The following is a 27,187-nucleotide window of genomic DNA, read 5'->3' as shown; positions in this document are numbered from 1 at the left end:
TCGCAATAATTGAGGAATTAAAGTTGAAGTTCGACTACAGAATTGATGCCTGCTGTCGTTAGAGAAAAGGTAAGATAAAAAATTAAGCGTTTTACTTTTTATTACACTTCATTTGAATCACGAATAGGTCCCATAAATGTATTTTTCAATTAAGCGTGCCTCGGTACAGAGATGGAACCCATTTACCGGATATTACTTTAATACTTTAGTGATTACAATCCCTGTTACGATCCCAGTTACGATCCTTGATGGGATTGACAGTATCGAATAAATAAAAATAAATAAATTGTTTTAGATCGGATCTAAAGCCGAGTAAATATTCCCGCTGATACGCTCAGCAGGGTGATATCCACTGCGGAACAGCTATTACAGGATTAGGTTAAATACTGTCGGAAATGAGCACTGAGTTCCCGAGTACCACATAGTTTCATACTATCACCATAGAATAGCTGCTTTAACAAGTCTCCCCTAGACGCAGGGACCAAACTTTTTATTTCTCGCTAAAAACGCAGATACGGAAGTAGTCATGGGCCATCACGTCGACAGCAGGAAATAACGCATGCTGCGAGGTTGACACCTGCGTCCACTTTTACCCGCCCGACGAAAGAAGGTGGCAGTCTTTCGCCTTTGAAAATGGTCTAGTCTTCCTATTAAAAACTACCTAAGACACTTTGGATATTCTAAAGTGTGCTTGGCGAAAGCCTTGTGGTCAACCCACTACATACAACATGTTGTGCATGATGCCCCAGTGGAATGGCCACAGTGTTCGCCGATATCCCTTTGAGTTACCCAAAGGTGCTTGTAGTAAACGAGGGACTCTCTGGGCCGCTCCGGACCCATGCGTCTCCCTCACTCGACTGCAAGGAGACGTCTGGCGAAGGAGCGGCGGTGCAGCTGCCACCACCGACGCGCGCGAGCTCGTTCTACCGCTACTGTGTGATGTCACGGTTGTTATGCGCAGCTGTTCACCCCATCGGCGCGCTGGTTGCTAAGGAGGGGAGGAGGTTGCGCCGCTGCGCGGAGGAGGGGCCACAGTTGGCACGATTCCAGCCCACGGATGGACACCACGAGCATGAGCCGCTTTCGAAGAGTAAACCAGGAGCACAGGTCACAAGGAACTTGTCCTTAAAAGAAAGAGTTCGGTGAACTTTCGGCGGAAGGGCAAATTTGCCCTGCGATAGTCATAGCAGTAATGAGATGTTTTTGTTCTACAAAGCGTATTGGTTGGCAGGAAAGCATTTACACATCAGTCAAGACAAAGCTTCAGGAGGGCATGTGGCTCGGTATGGTGGTGCAATCTTAACGAAGTTTTCACGCGTAGTAGTAGTAGTAAAAACATTTATTTTTACAAAAGGAAGAGTTAGGGAGTAGGGGGTTGGGGATAGGTAGCTGTGGAGCTCCAGTGGTCGGTCTTCCCTATTCGACGATCCCGTTGGCCTCCGCAGCTGCCTTGGCCCTCGTCACCAGCATAAGCTGTGTGCTCGGGTCGGAGTCATTCAGGAGGTCCTCCCACTGCTCTAGACTAGGGCTATTTATCTTTGGTAATAAAGGGCTTTTTTCACAGCACCAGGTGGCGTGGTACGTTGTGGCGTAGCCCCCACACCACACGCACTCTTTCGCGTATCTGTTCGGCCACATTTTATGATACATGGCTCTGCTTGGGTAGGTGTCTGTTTGTAGTCGTCTGAGCGTGGTGGCCTGCTCTCTGTCGAGGGTATCCGCCGGAGCCGAGTACTTCTTGCGCGCTCCCAACAACGCCTTCGTTGCCTCCCCGCAAGATTCTGGCGTGCTGAAGGGTTCCACCGGCAAACCCGCCCTCCGGTTTGTGAACCATCGGACAACGGTGTCTGCCATGAAATTTCCCTTAACCCCAGTGTCAGGGACCCAAATGATGGTGTGTTGAATGTTTGTGTTGTTTGATCCATGTCTGTGTTAATAAGGGAGTAATTACTCATTGACGTCCACCCGAGCGCAGCCATACGGCTACAAAGGAAAGCTATACAGCTTTCTCAGGAACTTCGTAGTTAAAGAAAAATTCGTCCTGGTCCGGGGTTCGAACCTGGGACCACCGCTACACCGGAGCAGTCGCTCTACCAATTGAGCTAACCGGGACGGCAAGCTTATGGTAGGGCGAGAGCGAATTGATCAATAACTCGAAGTGGGAACATTGTTGACCAAATGTTTTTAGGGGAATCCCCCAAGGTGGAGTAGATTTCTAATAAGGGAGTAATTACTCATTGACGTCCACCCGAGCGCAGCCATACGGCTACAAAGGAAAGCTATACAGCTTTCTCAGGAACTTCGTAGTTAAAGAAAAATTCGTCCTGGTCCGGGGTTCGAGCCCGGGACCACCGGTGGTCCCGGGTTCGAACCCCGGACCAGGACGAATTTTTCTTTAACTACGAAGTTCCTGAGAAAGCTGTATAGCTTTCCTTTGTAGCCGTATGGCTGCGCTCGGGTGGACGTCAATGAGTACCGGTGGTCCCGGGTTCGAACCCCGGACCAGGACGAATTTTTCTTTAACTACGAAGTTCCTGAGAAAGCTGTATAGCTTTCCTTTGTAGCCGTATGGCTGCGCTCGGGTGGACGTCAATGAGTAATTACTCCCTTATTAGAAATCTACTCCACCTTGGGGGATTCCCCTAAAAACATTTGGTCAACCATGTCTGTGTTGTTTTTGCTCGAAGAGGATCCTCGCGGCTTTTCGGCCGATCCTTCCATCTCTGTATGCCCTCGCTGCAGCCTGAGAATCCGTCGCTATCCAATAACTCAGTCCCTGCCGATTGGCTTCAGTCAGGGCTAGAGCTATGGCGATCTCTTCCGCTGCTTGTGTTGTCCTTGTGCGCACTGATGCACCAGTAATTATATTCCCATTGGCGTTAACTACTGCTACCGCCCTAGCGTTTTCCTTCGTTCTGTACTTGGACGCGTCAACATACAGAACCGTCTGTTTCTTCTTTAGGAACCTGTCCAACTCCAATGATCTCACCGCCCGTCTTCCTTCGTGGTTCTTTGGGTCCATGTTTCTGGGCATTGGTTTAACCAAGAAAGTGCTCCTAATTTGGCTGTCAATGTCTGTCTTGTCTTCGCCCTCTGCCGGGTATCCTAGCTTTAGCAGTAGTGCGCGGCCAGCGGCTGCTCTTTTAAGTCCTTCCAGTTGAAATCTGAGCATGGTTTCGCTGTGCTCCTCATAGGTGCCGTACACCCCCATGTTCATCAGCTTCTCTGTCGAGGCGCAGGTCATGACGCCTAAGGCTTGCTTATACGCCTCTCTGATGCATGTTTCCATTTTGTTCTTTTTCCCTTTGTTAGGTTCTAGGTACGTAAGCGCGTACGTCATCCTCGGTATGATGAGCGCAGAAGTGATCCGTAACGCATCTCGCTCCTTCACCCCTTTTCGCTTGTTCGTAATCCGGCTTAACATCCTGTATATCTGTTTCGTGGAGTGTTCCAAGAGCTGGATGGTACGGTCCCGTTTGCCTTTCTCCTCCCAAGATGCGAAGCTTATTTGTCCTTCTTACGGGTTGTCCATCTATCTCTAATTCTATCGTTCCCCTGTCCTCTTTGTTTTTGTGAAGTCTAATAGATTCTGATTTTTCTGGGGAGCACTGAATCCCGCTAAATAAAGCAAATTAACCGATCTCATCCGCCGCTCTTTGCAGTATTTCTTGCTTGTTTCCCGTCGATCCTTTCGTCGTCCATACTGTTCTGTCGTCCTCATTGAAATGTTAAAGAGCAAAGGAGTGCGAAAAAGACAATAAAATGGAAGCACAGCCTGTGCACGTCAACCAAAGTATGAAGGAGTACTTAGTCAACTGTATTTGCCGCCTCAGTCACAAAGCGCTATAATCAAAAGTCTAAGGACAGAAAAGCGCTCACTGTTGTGCCGGTTGGCAAGCACTGGATGAACAAAAAATTGCGGTTGTTTAACATCGCTAAACCACAGGCAGGTATGTGGCGGTAGGGGTGGTGGTGCTGCTGGAAACATTTATTACGAAGGGACAGGAGGTACGCTTGGACCACCACCGCTTGGACCATTGCTTGGACCAACACCATCACTACTAGCACTAGTGACCACCACCGCCATGACCTGAAAGCGCGATTTTGTATCCGCTTATAGGAGCTAGTTATGAGCCTTTCCTTTTCTGAAATTTAACGTGGTGTAGAACGTTGTCAACGCCGACGCCAATGAAGCAAATGAACGCTGGCGGCCTATTGAACCAAAAATTGATTTGGGGGAAAGGAAAGCGCAGTATCTGTCTCACACATCTCGGTGGACACCCGAACAGCGCCGTAAGAGAAGAGATAAAGGAGGCAGTAAAAGAAGGAACGAAGAGGTGCCGTAGTGGAGGTCTCCGGAATTATTTCGACCACCTGGGGATCTTTAACGTGCACTGACATCGCACAGCACACGGGCCTCTAGAATTTCGCCTTCATCGAAATTCGGCCGCCGCAGCCGGGATGGAGACCTCGTCTTTCGGGTCAGCAGCCGAGCGCCGTAACCACTGAGCCGCCGCGGCGGGGTGATTTTTTATAGTCGTGACGTCACAGTGCGCAAATTTCAAACGGGGCCAATTGTACTTTGGCTAGTAACCATGCAACCAATTAAAGGGATGGTATAGTGATGCCCCAAGTAAAAGAAATAAATAAAGAAAAGTGAGTAGCAAAGAGGTCTAGTTGGGTAATCGAACCAGGGTCTCCGGAATGCGAGACGACCACTCTAACCACTCCGCCATGCCAGCTCTTGTTTTTTTCTGTCATGGTATTAAGGCGAAAGCCTTTAATGGCTCATGCTCGCGGCGTCCGCCCTTGCGCTGAAATCGTGCCAACTGTGGCCTCTCCTCCGCGCAGCGGCGCAACCTCCTCCGTAATTTCCTTTCCTCAAATTTATTTTCTTCACTACGAGCCCTCTTTCTGTTCCTTCTTTCACTCCCAAAGCTTCCTCCCTTCCTCTGCGAACGGATGACGGGTGTCCACCGAGAGATGCGAGACAGTTACTGCGTAATTTCCTTTCCTCAAATAGAATTTTCATTTTCTTCACTACGGCTCCTCTTTGTCTTTCTTCTTGCACTTCCGCTGCCTCCCTTCCTGTACGGTGCGGTTCGGGTGTCCACCGCAACGGTTGCTACGCAACGGCTCTTGCAGCCTCTACAACTACTAGTATTAGTGGCAAGAAATTACAAAGCCATTCATTGTGCTGCGATAAATAGAAAAAAAGAAACAAACTTGAATAAAAGCACCTTGACGAAACAATAACTCACCTCTTCGCTTGTACGTGAAATATATTTACCGTGACCACACTGGCAGACTGATGACTGGAAAAGGCGGTAACAATGGCTGAAAGAGCAAAACTCTAAAGAAGTTTGAATAAACTAAGACATCGAATGTTTTAACTGCTAACTGGTTCCACGGCCTCTTTTCTTACTTTTCTGGATCTCTGCAGTAATATGGGAACTAGTTGTTTGAGCTGTTGCTCGAATTGAATTTTCCGTGAGTATGCAGTAAACGGGACTGTAGGAAAACAAAACAATGGTTAAGCTATACGGCGCTACGTTAACATAATTTCTGGGGGAGTTACGCAGAAGGACGATGTTCCTGAAACAGGAACAGCTGGAGCTTATAGGAAAGTTCCTGACGATGAACTCTGTAAATGTGACGTAAGCTGTGCAGGTAGCTGGCGGACAGGGCGCGTTGCCTTACTGTGACACCGCAGACGTGATTTCCAACCAAACTGCAACGATAAATAACGCCGTATTCAGGAAATATATCATTAAAACTTGCTAATAGAAGGGGTGCTGGTGTTTCTGTGCATAATTTTGAATTTGAAGGTGTCAGTGAATTTTAGTCGGAAATAAACGCTTTTCTCTTCGTAAATGCCATATTCTGCTTTCAATGAGAGGTGCATTCAGCTGTGAAGTTCCCAAACGAAATAGGAAAGATTTCGATGATGCCCTTTTGAGGCAGAGGGGACACTGTGACCAATGTGCACGAAGAGCACTTAGTTTGCAAGATGAGAAATTACTGAAGTGCTTCAGTCTTTCCTTAAGTGCCCCTTAGTCGAGTGTGGAAGGTACTAAACAGCAGGGTTTCCTACTTTCCATTGTATCATCCCTCTCTCTGTCTTTCAGAAAAAAAAAAGTTTTAAGAGAAAGAGAAGCAAAGAAAGAGAAGAGAAGTCAGCAGTAGAGCGAGATAGAGAGAAATAAATAAAAGTTTGTATTCACAGTAAGAACTATGTCGGACAACCACGCCCCAACATCCATGCGAAGTTGAATGGACGCTTTTCCGTAGAGCATACAGACACACCTTGACGTGAACCATACGCTTGACGTCACATAGTGACATCAAAAGTAGCGTTATGGGAGCAATCCTCTAAAACAGAAGCCCATAGCTCTCCCCATCCACACCCCGAACTGTTTGCAGAACCCGGCCACTTTAACTCTGGCCGTACTGAGCCTAAAAAATCCTCCTCACACCCTCCCGTACGACGCATGTCACACCGGACGCCTGCCATAAATGAGTGGATGAGCGACCACAGGGGCCATACTTGATACGCGGTCGCACCCCAACTGAAATGTTTCGTATGAGCCACTCGTATGGAATTATGGCAATATGGAGTCCATAAAGTATGGAAATATCTATGCAAATTCATATCTTTTCTAGGTGGAGTCTGTAAACATTTCACGTAACTTCTTTACAATTTGCATACAGCGCACTTGACCTCATATGGATTCTCGATGTGCTTCCATACAGGCCATACCGACTCCATATGCTCCATACCGACTCCATATGCTCCATACTGACTCCATAAAATTTCTTATGGAAACATATGGAATTACGGAACTTATGTTATGGAAACTTTCTGTAGGAATGCGTAGCGCGCGCCGTGCGTGGCCTAAAATACATACACCCCGATTGCACAAAGTCCTTACCTAGGTTTACTACAGAATCTGACTATGATTCTGTTTTCGCACCACGTTAGCTATCACTGAAATTCGGATTACCGAAAGAATAAATGACTTGTGAATATTTCCTGATTCTGGCTTATTAGTGGCTGATTCTGTTCGATGCGTCCATCGCAAGCTCGCCAATCGGTTTTGTTGTCCATCAACCAATTTTTATCGGCATAACCGATCTACCTGACCATTTGCTTCTTCTTACACTTTCACAACAGCATTGCCATGCCTTTCATGTCCAAGCCTTTTGTGCTGTCGTAGCCGGCATTCTATCGCTCGTCCGGACGGCCACCTCGTTTTAAGCTGGAGTGATTTAAACACAATCTCAGCCCGTGCACAGCCCAAGAGCAGAATTAAAATAAGACCAAAACCTGCCAAAGAGGGCGAGTTGCGTCTAGATAAAAAGTCAGTTTCTCATCGAAGTAAAGCAACGGAAGAGAGGGAAAGAGTCGGTCCTATTGAGGAGGTAAAGAAAGATCAGAAAAGGCAGTGAGCCCCTGTGTCTGGTATTGACACGCGGAAAGTTCTGCCGTCGGCCCAAGGCCAAATACAAAGCAAAGGCTGAAAACCTCACAAAACTTCCTAATGCTGCACCAACAGCAGGAACACGTTTAGGACAATCGACCTCACGAAGCCTTTGAAGGGTCAGAAATGCTCGGTGCCTGCGACCTGAGGCGTTGTGGCTGGGTCGAAGATGCTCTCAGTGATGCTGGTTGTTTCGTTAAGGCAAAATGCATTGATCGGGGAGTTTTTCTGAAAGCGGTCTAGCACAAACATTTTGCCCAATTTCACGCAGAAATTTATAAATTTCAGAAAATGAAAGGATAGTTGCTTTACAGCGCCGATTGTAGCAGAACCAATGAAAAAGGTGAGGGCGGCTCTGGCATGCTCTTAGCTCGAAGGCCAAGTCTGGCTCTTCTACCGAGCAACGCCAGCAACATCAACTGACTGACTCCTAAACTAGGCACCCCGAAAACACCAATCTCTTGCTCGAAAACGTGTCAATAAAACATTTTCGTCACAACCAGCTTACTATGCCTAAGCTGTTGATTCCATGTTGGGGCCCACGGGACCCAACTATTGGTGATTTTTCTGAAAGTGCTAAATCTATCGGTCAGACTTCCACGGAATTGTAACGCGGGACATTGCTTCATCGTTCTAAATATGGACTGTCATTGCACCAGTAGCAGTCGGCACACATAGCCTGTCGTTCACTCACTATTATAGTTCCGCAGTCCATTAAAGGGTATTGTTGGTTTTAATAAATACAGGTTTAAACAACATTTCCAACCACACTCGCTGTCCTTTGTTTATTGCGTCCTGGAGAGCCCGACTTAAGCGGCGGCCCAGAATCAGTAAGGTTGTTATCGATGTCGACGTGGTCTGTAGAGGCGAAACAGTCGGCATCCTTGAAAATGCACAATGCTTGGTCATGTAAAAGAGCTGGGCCTGTTGTTTGGAAGAGAACACAAGACACGGCAGAGAGGAAGTAGACAGTACGGAGGGCAGTCCTGGCCACTTGCTGGCCTCTGAAAACGGTGAGAGTCCAGAGGAGGGTGATGAGCCCTTTTATATCGGCGTATCTTTGTCGGCCTTTGTAGAGCCCACGTATCCTCTTAATTCACACTCAGCTGATTCCAATAGAAGAGAGGTAAAGCTTATGGTCTCGCACTGGCTCCGACTTCTCGTCTTTGCACGAGGCAACAGGGCCGTCGGTCTTGTCAGGCGGCCGTCGCGGTTTTCTGTGCCGTCTCCTGTGGGCGCATGCGCAGTACACACTCACGAGAATCACCAGAGTGGCCGCGAGGCAGCAAACTAAGACGACCATACTCGTGGTCAGCGTCCAGCGTCCGTGCTGCGTGGTTCTTTTGCGATCTGCAAACAAATGGAGCCGCGCTCATTAGTAATAGAGCCTCGGACGGCTCTGTAGGGGCCTTCGAACCCGCTTCTCATATTTTGTTGAATTTTGCAGTTAAATCTCAGATAGCTTCGAGAACGTTAACAAAAAAATAAAACCACTCTTAAGCTTTTTGCAAGCTATTTGACGCATTATGTCCTTCCTGCAAAATCAAATCGATGCAATATCTTTGCATTAGACATGCTGTCAATATGAATGGTGGCGCTTGGGCAACAAGTGGCAGTATGAGATAAACGCAAATAACTAAGTAAGACAGTGTTAATAACTGGATTATAACAGGTGGTTATTTAAAAGCAGAGTGGCTAGCGTGGTGTAATTGTGGCTATCTATTACGTTATATGATGTGTTCTTCCACTGACACTAGAATGCCCTTAAGTTGCAAGAGTGCTGAGGGTTCACTGAATCTCAACAACCATAATTTAAGCATGTGGAAGCGGTTAAATAGAATTTTGTAGGCAAGATGTATGCTTTTGCAATTTTTGTTTGTTTTTTGGTGAAACATGTGCCAGCGTTTAAGACCCTGCATACTCTTAAGACAGTAGGAACCCTGCGCAGGAGAGCAGTCAGCAGCCAGGTAGTTCTGGAATTTTTTGCTGCAGCCTATGTGGCATCATTTAAGTCATAATAGCAAGCGTCTGGGCTCTTGGTATTAGTCGAGCGTTAAGCAAAACAAAACCAAAACAAATAAAAACGAACGCTTAGCCAAAGGCTCACCTCCACGTTCTATGAGGGTCTGTGCTGAACTGAGGGTTCGGACGTATGTGCGGTATCTTGCATCTGGAGGCATCCGAACCACGACCAGGTATTCGGTGGAAGCGCGAAGTCTGTTGACAAACATGGGACCCATTCCTCGGCTCCAGAAGCTGCGCTCAGAGCGGTTGCCTCTCCCTGCATCGAACACTTCTACGCGTAGCCGCTGTTGCTCCCGGAACGTCGTAGTCCTCGTGTCGTTGACAACAGGCGTCCAGCAGGTCAGGGAGAAAGACGAGTCCGTGTAGTTGCCCACGCTGCATGTCAGGCCCGAGAAGCCGTCGCCTGCAAGGGAACCATCATGCGCCATCCCTCCTACTGTGATACTAGGAAGTAATCGCCGGTGTCGCGTTCAAAGCTTGCTGAGTCAGGTGGGTGCGACGTACCCTAAAGAGTGCGAACCTAATATTCGTCTTAAATCTTCCTTTGCCCTTAACGGAAACTCGGCGCCTTTCTTGCCGCATAGCCCTCTTCTCGAACCAAAACCTTCTCTCAATACAATCTTCGCATAGCGCTAAAGAGGGCTTTTATTGTTGGGACTCAGTTGCTTGAGTATTGTCTTCAAGACAGCTTCATATAGTGCTTCGCAGTGCTCTTACAACACAGGAGCATAACGCTAGTACTTGAATTTCAGTTTTCTTTTCGTGTATCAATGCTTCTAGACGAGGCCATAGATATGCTGTAGTGTATTTGTTGGGAACAAAGGTGGGAAGCAATGAGCATGAGCAGGACAATATGAGATAGAAAGGGAGCGAATAGCAGATCGTTTACGAGTGATCGGTGTTGGCGGCATGGTCTCTACGCAAAGAGCTACCGAAATGGTTGTCTTTTTGTTTTAAAATGACGTTGCCTTGGATGGAATATAAACTCAGCAAGCGCGCCTAGCGATACTTCACAACACGCCAACATTGCCATCCCCATCGCTAGGGCCAATGATGTACTAAAATGTGTACATGGCGTCCGTTGTTACTGACTTTACTGCCTTGCGCTCCTGTCTGTACTTATAAAATGCGAGCAAAAGTCCGGTGGAGCTCCAGAAGGATGAAGCGGATTGCGTCCACTCATGATAAAATATGCGGCTTCTCTTGTAAATATTTTGTAATAATATGCTTGTTAAAGTGCCCTGTTCTATAGACTTTCAAAATATATTCTTTTTTTACGCCATATGCATGCTCCTTCTACTGGCCAACTACGTTTGACACAACAGCCGCGGAACGTCATTGGTTGGAAGCGTGACGTCATAGTCCGTCGCCATTAATCACACTGGACCTGGCGAAAGAATCGATCAGAAAACAACTCTTTGCTAAATATGAACTCTCTGGCGTACATTCTCACAAGAAAATCTTAATATTATTTTGTTTGTAGTTACCAGTGCACGGTTTTTGGCACATATGTACGTTGCGATCAGTTGCGTTCGTATGAGAAAAGAATGGTATAGGAGTGCACATTGGCAGCTGGTGTTTATACAACGTTTCCTGTGAGGTTCGCTCATGCAACTCTGTCCAACGCGGCCTTAAAAATCACTTGGATAAGTATCCAGTATTACCTGCGTCTTATTTTTTCATTTTTTGTTTTGCGAAACTACTGTATGTCGTACCACTGAGTGCTTTCCCTGACAAGAAGTGAAGTATGCGATTAAGGGGAACGCACAAAGGAAAGAAACTTACTCCTGTGAGCGAACTTGAAACGACATCTCTTCCTCTGCATTCCCACGGCGTTTTCAGCCCAGCATGCGACAGTGGCGTTGAATAAAGAGGCATTGAAGATTATCTCCAGGCTGTCAACATGTGTCACAAGGGGTCTGCGAAATTGCTTCCCGTGTGGCAGCTGTCCTTGGTCGCTTGACGCTGCGGGGGTCTCCGTGCCGTTCTCGCTCAGCCAGAAGAAACGGAGACCTTCCTTGGGGTCGGCACGGACGTTGCAGGTGAGGTTGACGGGCGTGCCTGCCTCCGCACTTATAAGGGGCACCTCTGTCCTGTCACATCGGGGCGAATCTGCGCGTCGGGGAAGAAACATTGTATGCCGCACCGCATGGCCCGTTGTCTCCGCAAAGCTAGCGAAATTTTGGAAATTTAAAGCAATCATTGGACAAAATGTTGTAACATCTTGAGTTGATCTTTAGAGAAGGCCTGTACTTCGCGTGAGAATGACGAGAGGAAAAGAAACCAATGGAAGGAAATGAGAGAAAATACAAAAATAACAGCAATGTATACATGATTACAATACACATAAAGTTTATAATTAGAATCAATAAGTGGGCAAAATGTTTTAACATCTTGATATGACCTTTAGATAAGGCGTGTACTTCGCGTGAGATTGACGAGAGGAAAATTAACGAATGAAAGGAAACAAAAGGAAAATATAAAGATAAGAGCAGTATATACATGATTACACTGCACATAGAGTTTATAATTTAAATTAATCATTGGACAAAATGTTTTAACATCTTGAGTTTATCTTTAGAAAAGGCCTGTACTGCGCGTGAGAATGACGAAATGAAGAGAAACAAATCAATAGAAATAAAAGGAAATATAAAAAAGGACCAATATATACATTATTACACCGCAAATATAGTTTATAATTTGGTAACAATGCGCGACGAATGCACGAAAGAACAAAATAGAAGCTTTTAAAGTCACTACGCATGCTTTATGCTTACAGCTCTTCTTTCACTACATACATCGCACGCGGATGGGGAGCGGCTTGCTTTCGACCTTCTCGCCGCCACTTCCAGTCGCAGTGCACGTGTAGTTTCCGCTGTGTCTGGGATCTACCCGGCGGATCACGAGGTAGCGTGACGTCACCACTGTGTCTTCGGCTGTTTCTGTGCCGAGCTGGCGTCCGTCTTGACTCCAGGTGACATCGCTGACTCGGGAAGGCGTGACGACTGAGCACTCCATGTACACATCGGCGCCCTCGGCGATGCGATTGGCGTTGATACCGGTACCTAGTCTGATATTCACTCCAGGCTTATCTGCGTAATGAACAAGCATGTGCAACGCAAAGTGTATCAGGAGTGGTCAATGAACTGTTGCTCTTTAACATACGCGCACTGGAGCAAAAAGAAACTTTGTCCGGGTAATGTACTTCAAGGAGCGACTAAATATGTATATCTAGCCGCCATTGTAACATAGCTGATTTTTTTTTTTTTTACGCGGCGTCCGGAAGAAAAAATGATTTCTTGGTTTCGTAGTGACGGTGTCGGTATGCCATTTCAACAGTCACAAGTCCAATGTTCGGCTTTTGCCTGTGGTTTTTTTTTTAGATTATTAGAACACCTCATGCACGCCTTAGTTTATGCATCACTTGTACATGAAGCATTTTTCCTTCCTTTTTTTCACTGCTTCGTCCCATCTCTCAAGGAGGAGTTCAAGTACAAAAAGTAGGGTGGTTACCACACCTTTACAGTCCTCTTAAACTTCTACTTTTCCTCGGGCCTCATTGTTTCTCACAGTCTGCGTCAACCTTTATAAACGTTGTGACCAGGGGCTGAAAACTTACTTGAGATATTCAGAGTAAGGTAGCGACGGACCGCACCCCTGTCTTCACGCAGGTAGCCATTGGTTGCAAGACACTCAAGCTGTTTTCCCGAGTTCTTCAAAGCCGGCAGGAGAAGCACGCTGGTCGTGACGCGGCCTTCTGTTCGTGTGTGGCTGAGGCTCTCGTCCAATAACCGTCCGTCCAGGAACCACGTGACGTTAGCTTGGGGCCGACTTCCGTTCACTTTGCATTCGAAACTGCTGGGAGCGGGAAAACCCGCATCCCAGTTGTCTTTAGAATGTTTATTATTTGGTCGGGAAGTCGTAGAAAGGTCGTGTGACAAGGCTGTTCCTGAAGTCTCCGCTGTTATTACGGGTAGAAGTGTCGAAGCCTTTGTCGGAGACACAACCCCCTTCTCGAAACCGGCCGTTGCAGAAGCAGCCAGCATCACCCATCCGGAAGCGTCGTTCTTGACCTGAGGCCAACTCCAGAGCACAACGTCCCTGGGCGCTACTGGGAAGGGCGTGTCAGAAAGAAAATGCGTAGATGTTGATGCTCAATCACTTGGCCAGAAGCTTTGAGCCTTTTGTTGCCTTTTAGTTTTTGGTATTAAGATAAGCGCGCGAAAATCATCCACAACTAGATAAGCTAACCCACCAGCACGGTATCTTTATCCACGATGGAGCAATAGAAATGGTGTCACTCGATAAATGTACAACTGGAGAAAAGCTCACCTAATACAACCGCTTGTTAACTGAAGCGACATGAAATTCAGGCATTTGATGATCACGTAAAATTTTATGTACAAATCACGTCAGCGGTAGGCTTAACTACGTTCTGTCACAGAAGTGTAGTGAAGCTGGGTGTTTTAAAATATTTGAAGTCGGGCACTGTTCAAGCATACTATGACGATAGTTTTCAAAACACCGGACGCCCGCGTTATTCTTTTAAAGAGTCGTGTTTCGTCTACGCTGCTCCAGAGTGTCACAATGGGAAAGCCGTTTGCACGTACTTACGGAACATGTCGAGCAGTACCGAACTCTCCGCGGGCCGGGAGGCTTCGCTGGTAGCCACGCAGCTGATGTTAGCAAACAAGTGCTCTCTCTGCAAAGGGCCCAACTCGAGGATGATTTCGAGCCCACCACCAGACGACTCCATAGTAGGTAATGACCGGTTCAATGTCTTGCCATTTAGCCGCCATTGCAATGTCACCTTGTGATCGGCTGCAGGAGCAAACATCGAGCTAGTTACACAAGGTTCTTTTCCATAATATGCGGCACTGATAACATCTAATACTTTTCTCTGAAGAGCTGAAAGTATGACTTCGTGTTTCCGAGCTTACAGTAATCTAAATCTTCGCCACAGACTTGACCGATACAATGACATTGGGACTTAGAATATTGATGATGAAAGGAATTTCGTAATCGTCGCAGTCCTTAAATAGCTCAGTGCGTTGCCTACGTTAAATGTACTTTATGTAGGTCAGGAACAGTGGCATAGCACAGCTGCCTAGTTATGAGACCGGCTGAGAATACTGCCAGGTGAGAGTAAAGCTTTTTTACTCTTAGCCGTTGGATGTGTTTGTGGGAGTTGAGTAAATTTGGATTTGAGATCATTCTGTTCTTTGAGAAATCAATGTTAATAGGCGTGATACTATAGTCCAAAGTGATTTCGCAATTTTCTCTATCAAATGACGCATTTTAGATTCTATGCTATTCCGCTTAGAGGCAGGAAAGGTCAACCCACTGAAAAGTATTTAAACTAAACCCCGTTTTCCGGCTTACTCCGCTGCGTCCCAGCAAGGTCAGGTATGGAAAAAGTCGGTAAGTATAGCACAAAATGCATGCAATGCTACAGACCTGCAATTCTAAGACGTGTTAGGGGAACAAATCTTTGTCTCCAAATTTATCGATAATTTTTGAGGTCTTACTCGCTACCTTTTCTTAACTGGCACATGCTACGGACTTTGCTTTGAATAAATCCCAAGGCGACTCAAGATGTCACGGCCTCAAATATAGCCGTTATGATTGGGTGAACTAGGTTTACCACGCTTGCACAATGGGTCTCAAGTAAATTACAGCTAACATATGCTGAATAAAGTTTCAAAACGCACTGTCAAGCGAAGAGGTGTTTATAATAAAGATAAGGACTTCCGTCTCACCTGAACGCGCAATACACTTCAGTTTCAAGGTGTCTCCTTCAGCGTACGGCCCAGCCGTTTGGTTTAATACAGTGCCATCTTGTTCCATGATTACTGGGGGAGGCAACGGAACTGCAAATGAGAAACAACAAACCTAAATGCCAAACCTCTTTTTTAGTGGTCTGGTTTTGGTGTTCTAGCACTAAATGGGTCAATAGCGAAAAAGCCGTGGTGTGCGGGTGAAGCCTCGGAGTGACTCGGGTATGCTCGGGTAAGTTCGGAGGAGCGTCGCGCCAGCTGCAGTCAAGTGTAGACCGGGTATGAACATGAAGAGGGAGAAACGCGGTTGCGTCTACGTGAAGATTCAAGAATGAAGACGCGAAGGATGAATTCGCCGGTGGAACGTACAGCGCAGCGAACGCTAAATCACTGACGAATCCGGTCCTTTGACAGATACCGAATCCGAGAGAAGTGCACGGTGAGCTCTAAGGGCAACGCAAAAGAAGAGAGCGCCAACGTGAGTCAACCGTACCAGCGGATAGAGCGAGGCGGCAAGCCGAAGTACAGTGAAGAAGAAAGCATAACCGTACTAAACAGGTTGGGGAGACAGATGAATCGCGAGCAACGCGAAACAGACTGAGAAAGAAGTGGTAATGATTAAGTTGACGGTGGAACGTGCAGTCTCTGCCCCCCGATTCTTGGCCGATCCCCCAGTATAGGTATGTGCCATCTCTTTAATGGCTAACAACAACGACAGCAACGTGCAGTCGAGAGGCGTGTACAAGTGGCTTCAGAGATCACCCCAAAAAAAAGGAACGGCGACTCAAATCGCAACGAGCAGCTTAGGCAGCTTTTCTCAAGAGGAAAGCCCCAAGAACATTTCAGTGCAGCACGAAGTTTTAAGCTTATAAAGAGATAAAGAAAGGTTAATAAAGCGGAACAAAAGCAAACACGCTATCTCACATTAATCCTATTTAGATTATCTACGTAAATCTGGCGCCAATTTTCTTCATCCTCGAAGCCAATAAACTCTGGCGGTCTCTACACAATGCATCAAACCCATGAGTACGGAGGATGGAGCCCTGCGCCCGCCTCCTATTCAGGCAGCTGAAGAGCGAGTAGAAAAAAGAAAGGGGGGGGGGGAGGTAGGGGGAGAATTTTATGCCTTAGAACAACGTCGATAGCATGCTCGTCTACTGAAAGTCTTTCATGCACGTGCCGCAAAGTTTAGCGATATCTTCGCCATTTATGCCTTCCAGCACTGCTTCCGGCTTGTCCGTCGTGGTGCCTATGAAATAATGGAGCCACGACGCACGCTTTCTTTCTAGCCATCATAAAATAATGGCTTTTTAATAGCCCAGTTTCAGCGTGCTGCTGGCGTGAAATCTCCCTGGCGTGAAATCTCGGCAAAAACTTGCAACTGCTATTAAAGTTTTATGCCTTCTACAACCATTAGAGATCAATCTCGAGGTTGTTTGGCCCGTTAGCGATCAATCATGGGTGTGTTATTATATGCGAATAGAAAGAACAGCACACAATCTATCAATCTCAGGTTCTGGGTTAAAAAATTTAACAGGCTTCCGACGCGTAGGCGGGTGTTTGCGTTGTACCAGAGAAGCGGTCGTGAGAAAATATCTGCACTGGAAGGAAAACGACGCTGTGTGTTAGCGTCCGCCACCGAAGCAGTTTATTGCGCACGGTTACTCAGAGGTGGCTGCGCTGGCAGCGTGTGATTATTTGAAATGACCTAAAACTTTCAACCTGTATCGTAGTACAGTTTGCATGATGCACACGATCGCAAGCAAAAAATACAAATGTTTTTCTCCTCCGGAAAGACTCGGCCGTTACGCTTCCAATGTTGTTTTTTTCGATTAATCGTTTTCAGCTCTTCCTAGTACCTAATCCTGCGCATAGTACAAGAGCCAGCAGAAAATTTTATTTGCTTATTTTTCTGCCTTGATGCCAAAATAGCGGCTACCGATTGCCTCAGATATATGCCGCAAATAAAAAAATAGAAGGAAAGAAATCATTGACATCAATACAGTTTGCTAGTGAGAGCGGCCGGTGGTGGTGGTACTTACACCTCTTTTTTTTTTCAGCGAATACAGTAAGCAGGGTCTCCAGTGCAGGTAGCCTCTTTTTCACTAGAGCGTTTCTTCGAATCAATGAATGCGTCCGTTTATTTAAAAAGGACGAATCCTTTTCCGCATTCAGTAGTTTTCCTTCAACATGCGAGTGTTCCTCCTTGAAAGTGCTAATCCTTCATTGGAGAAGGATTGACAGCTGGCCGAGTTGATAGTTGGGCGAGTTGGAATTGGTAGACGACGGACAAAAGCAGGAAGACAAGCTCGTCTGTGTTGTCTTCTTGCTTCTTTTCCGTCGTCCAGTTCGCGCTATACCACGTACAATGAATTATTCCTGCATATATGCAGGAGGAAACAAAAGGAAGAAATTTTGCCAAAGTATGGTAGCTCCGTGAAAGAAGTGCGTCATGGAGCATGCATTAATGTGCCGTAGCGCCGTGCCTGTCCAAACTTTAGGTGATCTGTCATTATTTAGACGGAGAGGCACGGGCTAGTAATTCCCAGTACTAGCACTTCCCAGTGGTTATCAGACCGTTAAAGTTAAATATGTTCTTTTTTCCTTAACGTTTTTTTCTCTGTTGGGCCAAGTAGCACTCAATTATTACGCTCCTGGGCATTGCTTAAGTTCTTGAGACCAGAACATAAGCAGGATGATTCAAACTCCACGGCGCAACACATGCTTCCAAGCGCAGACACACACAAACTTATGAAAAATCCAGACAATTATGAACCTTAGTCTGGTTGAAAGGTGATATTCTTAGGAAGGCAGATATGGTCTCTTGCGTTTCAACCAGCGAAAATCGATAGTGGTTCCTTTTTTTTTTCAGTTCCTTTGCATCGCGCCTTGAGACGGCGGACGAAACAACACTCTCAATATTCTGTGGGGCCTGGTTCTTAATACCTTGATCCGCTTACGTATTTCCCGGATGCTTGGTATTTTGTCACGTCAGTCTGTGCACCGGGAAAACGAAGTTCACATGCTCTGCCGCTTCCCTTCGACGCGCATTAACTTGGATTTGACGCGACCGTCATGCAGCTTAAGGCTTCCGCTGTCCGCTTACAGGGCCCTGTAGAGTCAGTCCCCTTCTCCTTGAGTAGTGCGTTATCAAACACGTAGTTTAAAGTAAAGTCCGCTGCAACCAAATTGAACGCAAAGCGCTTTATTTTGTTGAAGTTTCATGCAGACCTACCTTGGTTTACTTCAAGCGAGAAGAAAGGTGGTGCTATGAAAACTTTTTAGCGGCAATCTTCGTTGACTTCAGGGAATACGCTCAGGACGTGCATGATTCAGCTGCGCCATTCTTTTTTTTTCTAACAAATCTCATTTAGAGAAGCTCGAAGTAAAAATGCTGATCCAACTTCTTTCGTCCATTTTATTTTGTGGAGCCCACATTTGGAGACCAAAGCGAACGGTTAAAATAAGACTGGGGAAGTTGGGGCAAAGACAATGAATGGGTACAAAACAAAACAACTGCATCAGCTAAGGTGCTGCTTGCCACGAACAATTCAGGGAAAAGTTTTCCCCGCCGTGGCTTTCCAACTGCCACTTGACTTTACAGCATGCTCTTTCATCCGCCGTTAGCATATGATCCCCAGGCTGCTGCTCCGTCGATGGTCCCAGCATGGTCAAAGGGACAGGTAAGCCAGATGCTTCCCTCTTGGGATACTCCCCAACATATTGCGGGATGATCTGGCGACTATGTTCGGTTGGACCACATAGCCTAGCGGCTTCGTGCGCCGCCTTACGTATGGCTGGGTTTAGCCGCTGTCGACGTTTCTTCTCTCACTCATAAGCACATCGCATCTCGGCTGCTTACTGCGGCTGATCCAGCGTATGCGCACTGCCGTACCGAAAGAGTTGCTTGTCCCACGCGACCTGCGCTCTGAGCCTCAAAACGACGAAGCGGTCGCGGGCGCCTGAGAAGTGCGAGACCTTGTCACGTGGTGTTCCTGCAGCACCACCGCCAGCACCGACGCTTAACCGGTAAACGATCCATTAACATCTTAGGCCCGTGCCAACTCCTCTCTAAGCTGCAGAAGTAGAAGCAGCTGCAAACCGTGAGTAATGCTAGTACTGCGCTGTAGCTGTGCTGTGACAGATGGCGTGATAGCTATCGCGGGTGACTTACGTATAAAAGCTTTCTTTCTTAAATGTAGCATGGAGCTAAGGCGAAGCGAGAGTTAGTATTGGGCGCGCAGAAATCAAAATGGAAAGAACGACCGTGGGTGAAATGTAATATGCGCAGAAGAGATCGGGGGAGCTGTTTAAGGTTAGCAGAGTGGGTTCCAAAGGAACAAATATAACACAAACCGACGAATCGCAGGTTGACCGGTCAGAAAGGAAAAAAATAGCTTGATAGAGTTGACGCATCTGAAGCAAATACGAGATAGTTTGATAACAGTCAGGAAGATCTATGCCTCGTTGTGGGCTTCAGCTGGCTAGTTATGATCACTGAACTCACAAAGTTGAGATCAAGCCAAACGCGCTTATCCTAATATTAACCAGAATAGTTTCGGCGCATACCATCTAAGAGAAATATTTCATATATGCCATGTTCACCAATACACCGGTTCACATTACTCAGCATATAGATCCCTGCCAGGTGCGACCAAAACTTCAATTAACAATTTTAACTCTTGCATACATCTTTTCTGAAGATGGTAGTGTTTGTACAAACTGTTCTTAAACCCAAGCTGCCAGCTGAAACCGTGGAAAATTAAAACCTTCAATGTCGCTGTCCTTGTTTTCAAAAATCGATGTTGCTGAAATCTACGGCCATTCATGTCAAAATGATAACAAATTGTTCCGGTAAGAAGTGTTGAAGTTGCAAAGATAAAGAAAAGGGGCCGCCAATAAAGCCATAAAATGCTTTTGCGAGCACTACGTGCTTCCGCATAAAAAAAAAAAGAATATTTCGTACATGTACATTTAGAAAATATAAAAGTATAAAAGTCGGACAAGTGCTTCCGCTGGTGTCATTCGCAGTTACGAGAAACATTTAAACCGGGCTCAAGTCACGAGGGCCGCAGATTGTAGAGAATAGCCTTTTTCGTTACGCTTTGAAAATTAGGTCAGACATCGGCTGTCCCCAGGGCCAGCTACCAAGTGCATACCGGCACCTCGTCAGAGGCTTAATTAGACCCGCTTTTAAGGTGCAGTGCTGGAAGAAGTAGAGGTGCGTTGCGCATTGGTTCACTAGAAGAATAAAGCCGCTAATGCGACCCGGCGTAAAAGATATATTACTGCTGCGGCGATTTTTGCCCAGCTGTGACGCTAGACGGATATTGAAACTCGTATACTCAGACCATCTGTTATTTCTTTTTTTTTACCTTTCAGAGGAAACACGGGCTTGGCAGTGAGAGGTCATATTCAAAATTACTTTCAGGGTAGGGGGCGGAAGGTAGTTTGAAGAAGCTGAACGCCTTTATTTATCTGTATATAAGGTAAAGGTCCATGACAAGAAATACCCCGTAACGTCAGAGAATAAATACCAGCAAATTTAGTGAGAAAAGTGTGTTTTCTGATCCGTTCATGTATAAGGAAACTTCCATGTCTCCGAATAGTGAATAACGTGTAATTCGCGACCAGGTAAGCTCACAAAACCGAGGCCAGCAACACATCACCGACGGAACAAGTTGCGGTGGATTATATGAGACAGGGCTCTTGACAGAAAAGGCGATGTCTCGTCGCGCTCCCTTAATCCCAGAAGAGCCTCTGCGCGTGAAGCAGTTCTGCGATGCCGGCTAGATGCGCTGTATTAACCTTTCGGGAACGTTAAGCTCCCCGCATATATGACGTAAGACCTTTCCCGGAATAATTCCGAGGAACGTTAATTTACGCAAATGTGTATACGCTGTGGATTGCCCCTAAGCTGCCTTGGCAACCGGAAGTTTTGTGCACTTGAACCTGACATATAACATGGGATGCGAGTTATACAATCTCTCTGCACGCCAAAGCCAGCGCGCTTTTTATCCTGAAAATGTGTTTTATGGGCTAAAACCACTTGAAAAATTTTGCCACTTCGCAAAGGGAATAAATTTGAAGAAAATAATACAACGAGAAAATTCATATTGATGGATATATGGACTTGCTTGGCCCTTTTCCGAAATCAACATCTGGAAATAAGTGGATCATTATAGCGACCGACTACCTGACCCGCTACGCCGAGGCAAAAGCTCTACCGAACGGAACAGCAGCAGAAGTCGCCAAATTTTTCGTGGCGAAGATTCTTCTGCGACACGGCGCCCCCGATGTGCTCATCACTGACAGAGGAACAGCATTCACGGCGGAACTGACGCAAGCCATCCTCCATTACAGCCAAACCAGCCACCGGAGAACAACTGCATACCACCCGCAGACCAACGGACTGACTGAGCGCCTCAACAAGACCATCGCCGATATGCTCGCCATGTATGTCGATGCCGAACACACGACCTGGGACGTCCTCTTGCCTTACGTAGTCTTCGCCTACAACACCGCAGTGCAGGAGACCACCCAGGTGACGCCTTTTAGGCTCATCCATGGCAGAGAGGCCACGACCACGCTGGACGCCATTCTGCCGAACGTTACCGAGGAAGATAACGTCGACGTCGCCGCCTATCTTCAACGCGCAGAAGAAGCCCGAAGACTTGCCCGATTAAGGATCAAAGATCAGCAGCGGACCGACGCCAGACGCTACAACCTACGAAGACGCAACGCGGAATACAAGGCAGAAGACCGAGTCTGGGTTTGGACGCCCATTCGCCGGCGAGGATTGAGTGAAAAGCTTTTGCGCCGCTATTTCGGCCCGTACGAGGTTCTTCGTCGGCTAGGTGAATTGGACTGTGAAGTCGTCCCTGACCAAATGACTGCATCCCAGCGACGCCGCGTACAACCAGAAGTAGTCCATGTCGTACGCCTAAAACCCTATAATGCACGCTAAAGGACGCCGTGTTTCCACATTTTGCGTTTATTTTTGCACAATCCGTTTTTCATTGTTTTTAGCCGCATTATGCTCTAAAGCATCGAGTCGATGTTTATTTGAGAGGGGAGTAATGCCGCGAATCTTTGTAATATTTTGTAGCGTTTGTTTATTCATGCTTCAAGGCTGCCGACTCGCCGCTTTATCACTTCGTTTGTGACGCAAGACGCGCCTATATTTATCTAGATTGATCGCATCCAGGCGGAGCCGATTCTACTGTGTGCCAGAATGTTCTTGTACCTTTCCAAGCTTTAACTCGAATGTTCGCTATCAGCTTTAAAAAGAGCATGGCCGACAGCGGCGGGGATTCTGTTCGACGACCGCTGAGCACGCTTGCTGCTACGCCGCCGCCGAGTGATTCAGTTGTTTGCGGGCGCAAGTCAGCCCAAATAAAGAGTTTTCGTTTCGAAGACGTTCTCGCTGTTTTCCTGTTCGCCGTACTGCAGTCACCACCAACGTTACTAGATTACTTTTTCAGTTTGCAAACTGCGACGGCGCTGATGTCGTCCTTGCCTGTACCGCCGAGCGGGGGCGCTCTCGTTGCTGTTTGACCGGCTTCTCGATAGAGTAGCCGCGCTGACCACGTCAGCGAAGTCTACAGCGAAGGGTTTTTGTGCCAGGCGTTTCTTTGTTGGCTTAAACTGCGCTGCAAGTTGATCGCTGCTCCTGTGTCCTTGCCAGATTTATATAAGTGCGTTTCGAGCGACGAAGCCCGTGCGGCGTTGGCTCCGGCTGCAACTCAACACAGAAGCGCAACAGCGTCGGTGCACCCGAGCTATGCGTCCGTGAGTCGGTGCGGCCGAGCTGTCGACCTGTCTGCTCCCAAACCAAGGCAAGATAAGCGTTCTACGCAATTTGCGACCGCAATTCACACTGACCATCGCCAAGGCTGTAAACATTTTCTGGAAAGTGCTGGAAGAGCAAGAGAAGTGCAGCCTTGCTCGATTGGGTTGTGCTGAGTACGTGTCGGTATTCACTTGCCAGATACTGAATTTTGTTATTGCTACAAGAATGCACTTTTTCTCTAACACGTCTTTTGCCACTTGTAAAAGCGTGTCTCTTGTAACTGTTTGGCCCATTAAAAGTGGCTCCCATTAAGATATGTTTTTTTCCTATATGTATTGAATAAACTGCTTTCAATCTGACCTGTGCTATTACCATCATTTTTCGCGTTTTATGACCTTAATAACGTCGAAGTTTCACGGTGGTAGTCCTGCATCTCCCTTTAAAAAGCACGTATGCATCGTTGACTGTCTTGCTTAAAACCGATGGTACTTGGCCTTAGGTGTCGATATTTTCGGCAACCTGCGACTCATTTACCGTGTCGTGGCTCGCCGTAAGCAAAGAGTCATTCAGTTTGTAGGGAAGTAAATGAAACAAAAAACTATACCCGACCAAGAACCAGATGTCTCATCGAAATAGCTAATGATTCAGACATCCCTATCGTACCCCTGTCGCCCAGGACCGTTCGCGCTGCCTTAATGCCACTGTAGTTGCACATTCAGAATAATATTTGTGCCCTATCTTGGAAATATCTTCGTTAAACAGGAATTACCGGCGTAAAGTGGCGTGAAACACGGCGCGCTAGTCTCATAGCGATAGTTCGTGTGACGAGAGACCGGCCGGACCGGGCCAACAGCGTCGATAACGCCACCTCACGAAAGGGAGCCGAATGGGGCCACGTTTGGCCGCCGAGCTGCAGCGGAGTTTGCAAACTGACCAGGTAATCTAGTAACGTTGGTCACCACTACGTGACAATATGATCAAGCTAAAGAGCAATGCGACGCTGTCAAACTACGGAAGAGGTTATAAAGAAAGTGAAATACTCGCTTATTTAAAATTTCTTGAATATACAGAAATGGACTGATCAACACGTTTTCCTGAATCAGGAATTTATGTCTATCACTTGGTGGAGATAAAATTGATGTAATAAGTTCGTGTTTTTGCCGTTCGTTTATTTCTGATGTAAAAATAGGACTTCGATTTGACTTGAATGGTGAAGTGAAGCAGCGGGCGGCAGAATATTTTATAATGCAGAGAATAAGCAATTTTAGCGCCGTTCGAAAGTCATGCCAAGTTCAGGTAATCGCTCAGCGAGGAAGCACTTTGTTCGCGAGCAACTCTGACAAGTTTTGGGTATTAACGCTTCTACTTGAGTCCCGCGTAGGCTAAAATGCAGCACACTTGTATTAAAAATCGAGCATAGCGTAGCAACTTGTACAAGTCGCCCTCAAAACGAAGACAGGAAAAAACCCGAGGAATAAAGAAAAGTGATAAAGGAGTTATCACTTCGGGAGCCACAAAGAACTGATCTTGCTCATAGGTTCCCAACATTCTACGTCCCCTTATTGCTCCGATGAGAGGCGACGGCTAGCTTCTTGTTTAGAACATGGTTCTTTTTTTTCCCTAATAGCTGTAGGAGCATTCAGGAAGTGACATCAAAAAGAAGGTCTCAGGAAAGACAGGAGAATCTTTTGTCCAGAAAAAGTTGTCTATTTGTAAAACCTACTGTTGAACAAGGCCTTTCGTATTCTGCTGAACCGTTGTCCCAGTGTGCAGACATTTTCACAAGAAAAGGTACGCTTTTTCTTAAAGTAACGGGCGTTCTTTATTTTTTCCACCGGAAACAAAAAAATTCACCGTGAAGTCTAGATGAAGTTCCAAACCTATTTGCTCATCGACTGCGTTTCTCTTTTCAAGGATATCAATTTCCTTTCACGAAACTTCGGTACGGGGAAGAGGAATTGCGAACGCCGTTGTATGTCTTTCTCTTGGGACTACAAAGTCACGGAACTGCCAGAAGGCAAATCAGTCATCTTGATTTTTAGTTTGTGAACAGCTGAGTACATCGGCACTATCCAGTTGGCCATGGTTTGTTTGAGCTGCTTCGAATGGCAGGCGCCTAGTTCGAGCAACGCTTGCGTGGTCCAAAGCTACTAGTTTACCATTACACATGTCGCTACCAGCCCTGAAGCCACGTAACTTGCCGTCACGCACGACATGCGGGTTCAGATTTCTGATGAAGACTCGGTATGGTACGTGTCTAGGGCTTAACGACCGAGAGCTTCATATGGAATATATGAGATATGAGAGACGGCATAGTGGAGGCGTTTACATTAACTTACGCCACCTGAGGTTCCTTAATCATCACTGTCATCGCACAGCAAACGGGTATTTTTGCAATTCACCTCAGTAAAAATGCAGTTGCTACGCTCAGGATTCAATCACGCGGACTTGGGCTTTGCAGGTGAACACCACAACTATAAAGCCACTGAGCCTATAAGCATAAAAAGACAGAGCCTAAGCTATATATTGCCAGTGCTATGGCTTTTAAGGCAGATTTTTATACTTGACTTTTTTTTTTTATTTGCGGTCTTCAGCATATTTTTTTTTGTACATTACCTCTAGAAGAGCGCAACCCTTCTTCGGGCTGAGCAGAAGGTCGTGATACTTAGCTTTGAATTGATTGTTTAGGACCGCGATATTTAAAAAAATGCGGAAGTCAACCAGAAGCCTATATGGGCCAAACAGGGCGGTGAGTTAGTGACCGCGCGGCTAAGTACGCACGATCGCTAACAAATCTAGGAGGCGCACATCTTTCGCAGCACTGCGCTGAGTGCTTCGTGTGTAATCGTGCGGCAGAACATAGGCCGGGGCAAAAAAGATGCCTGCAATGCAAGAAATGTGAGCCACGTACGGCTTCGGGGAATTAAAGATTCTGGGCAGGAGTGGAGATATAAAGGCGCGGGAGCTTTTGGAAACATTCCACATTAGGAAGAGGGGATTAGATTGCGTGAGTGATACGTCGGTCCGCCTTTTCAAGACTGACATATCATATCTTGAACTGTTTTGTTGATGCTTGCTGTACCGTTTTTTTTTGCGCCTGCCTTAAATTTTTTATATATTTGCTGGCTTTTAAGTAAATAAACTCAGATGAAGTTAGCGAACGTCCTGTGTCAGTCGTGTGTACGTTTTGCTGTAGTGCTATTACCATTTCTGTCTCATAGTCAACCAGAACGCACGCGGATTTCCTAAAATTATTTAAACACTTTTAAGTGTGGTTATAGCTGGCTACGTTTGTTGTCCTGATTGATAAAACGCCACTCACCAGTGACGAACAGCTCCACGCGACCCTTGGTGACTGGCACGCCAGAAGTTGCATTGTCGTCGTCATCGCGGTAGGTGACGTTGCACACGTAACTTCCGGTGTCGCTACGCTCCAGCCGGTTGAGAAGCAGCGCGGGTGGGTCGCTGAGCAGCGAAAAGAACGCCCTGCCCGACCATGACGGCTGCTTCCAGTGGGTGCCGTCCACTAGTCCGGCACTTCCGGCCAGCACCGGGGTGGCGGGCGTAGCTGGGGCTTCGAGTGCGTAGACTTGCTTCGCGTGCCGGTGGACATTTGAATTGAGAGACGAGTATTCGCTGTGGTTATTCTGGTCCGTGGCTGCAAAGTGATACCAGACAGCTGAGACAGGTTGTCGCGAGGCCGGGTCGACGCGGCAAGGTAGAGATGTCTGGTCGCCCTCCAGGACGTCGAGTCGCAGCAGCGCCGAGGAAGACTTGTCTGCGTAATGAAACACCGAACAATTAAATCTCTCGGCACATCATGTGTAGGGCGACTGGATAATGATTCTTATTCCACGGCAGTTAAACAAAATATTCCCGCTTACTCAGCACAAGTGTCAGTACACTGGATGCAATCACACACCCGGATGCGGTTGTGATAATCTGGATTTCGTAAGTCCTAAAATTCGTGGGGTCTTATCTTTGGGTTAGAGGAGTAGGGGAAACTCGGGCCATAATGCACCAAACACAAGATGACATGAACTTGTGATGGTTAATATCACTACGATCTAAAACAATAGAATTGAAATAAGCTGTTACAAGTCGCAGGCAAA

The 27,187-nt window shown here is 46.7% G+C and overlaps 1 protein-coding gene across 1 annotated transcript in view; it reads right to left on the bottom strand.

Annotated features, from left to right (window-relative positions):
* Positions 1-8,327: 8,327 nt before the first annotated feature.
* The window catches only part of LOC149335774 (uncharacterized), a 36,792-nt gene continuing 17,932 nt past the window's right edge, over positions 8,328-27,187 (bottom strand). The window contains exons 3-10 of the mRNA XM_089554004.1: positions 26,398-26,853; positions 15,266-15,376; positions 14,121-14,327; positions 13,126-13,617; positions 12,305-12,598; positions 11,292-11,618; positions 9,589-9,909; positions 8,328-8,831 (exon numbers count right to left, since the gene is read on the bottom strand). Of these exons, the coding sequence (XP_089410130.1) occupies positions 8,584-8,831; positions 9,589-9,909; positions 11,292-11,618; positions 12,305-12,598; positions 13,126-13,617; positions 14,121-14,327; positions 15,266-15,376; positions 26,398-26,853 (2,456 nt within the window). The 3' untranslated portion in view covers positions 8,328-8,583. The remainder of the gene's footprint in view (positions 8,832-9,588; positions 9,910-11,291; positions 11,619-12,304; positions 12,599-13,125; positions 13,618-14,120; positions 14,328-15,265; positions 15,377-26,397; positions 26,854-27,187) is intronic.

Source organism: Amblyomma mixtum, chromosome 7, assembly GCF_055824585.1.
Source record: "Amblyomma mixtum isolate Tamu chromosome 7, ASM5582458v1, whole genome shotgun sequence".
In the NCBI taxonomy this organism is placed as follows: Eukaryota; Metazoa; Arthropoda; class Arachnida; order Ixodida; family Ixodidae; genus Amblyomma; species Amblyomma mixtum.
This window is presented reverse-complemented; position numbering and strand designations above follow the sequence as displayed.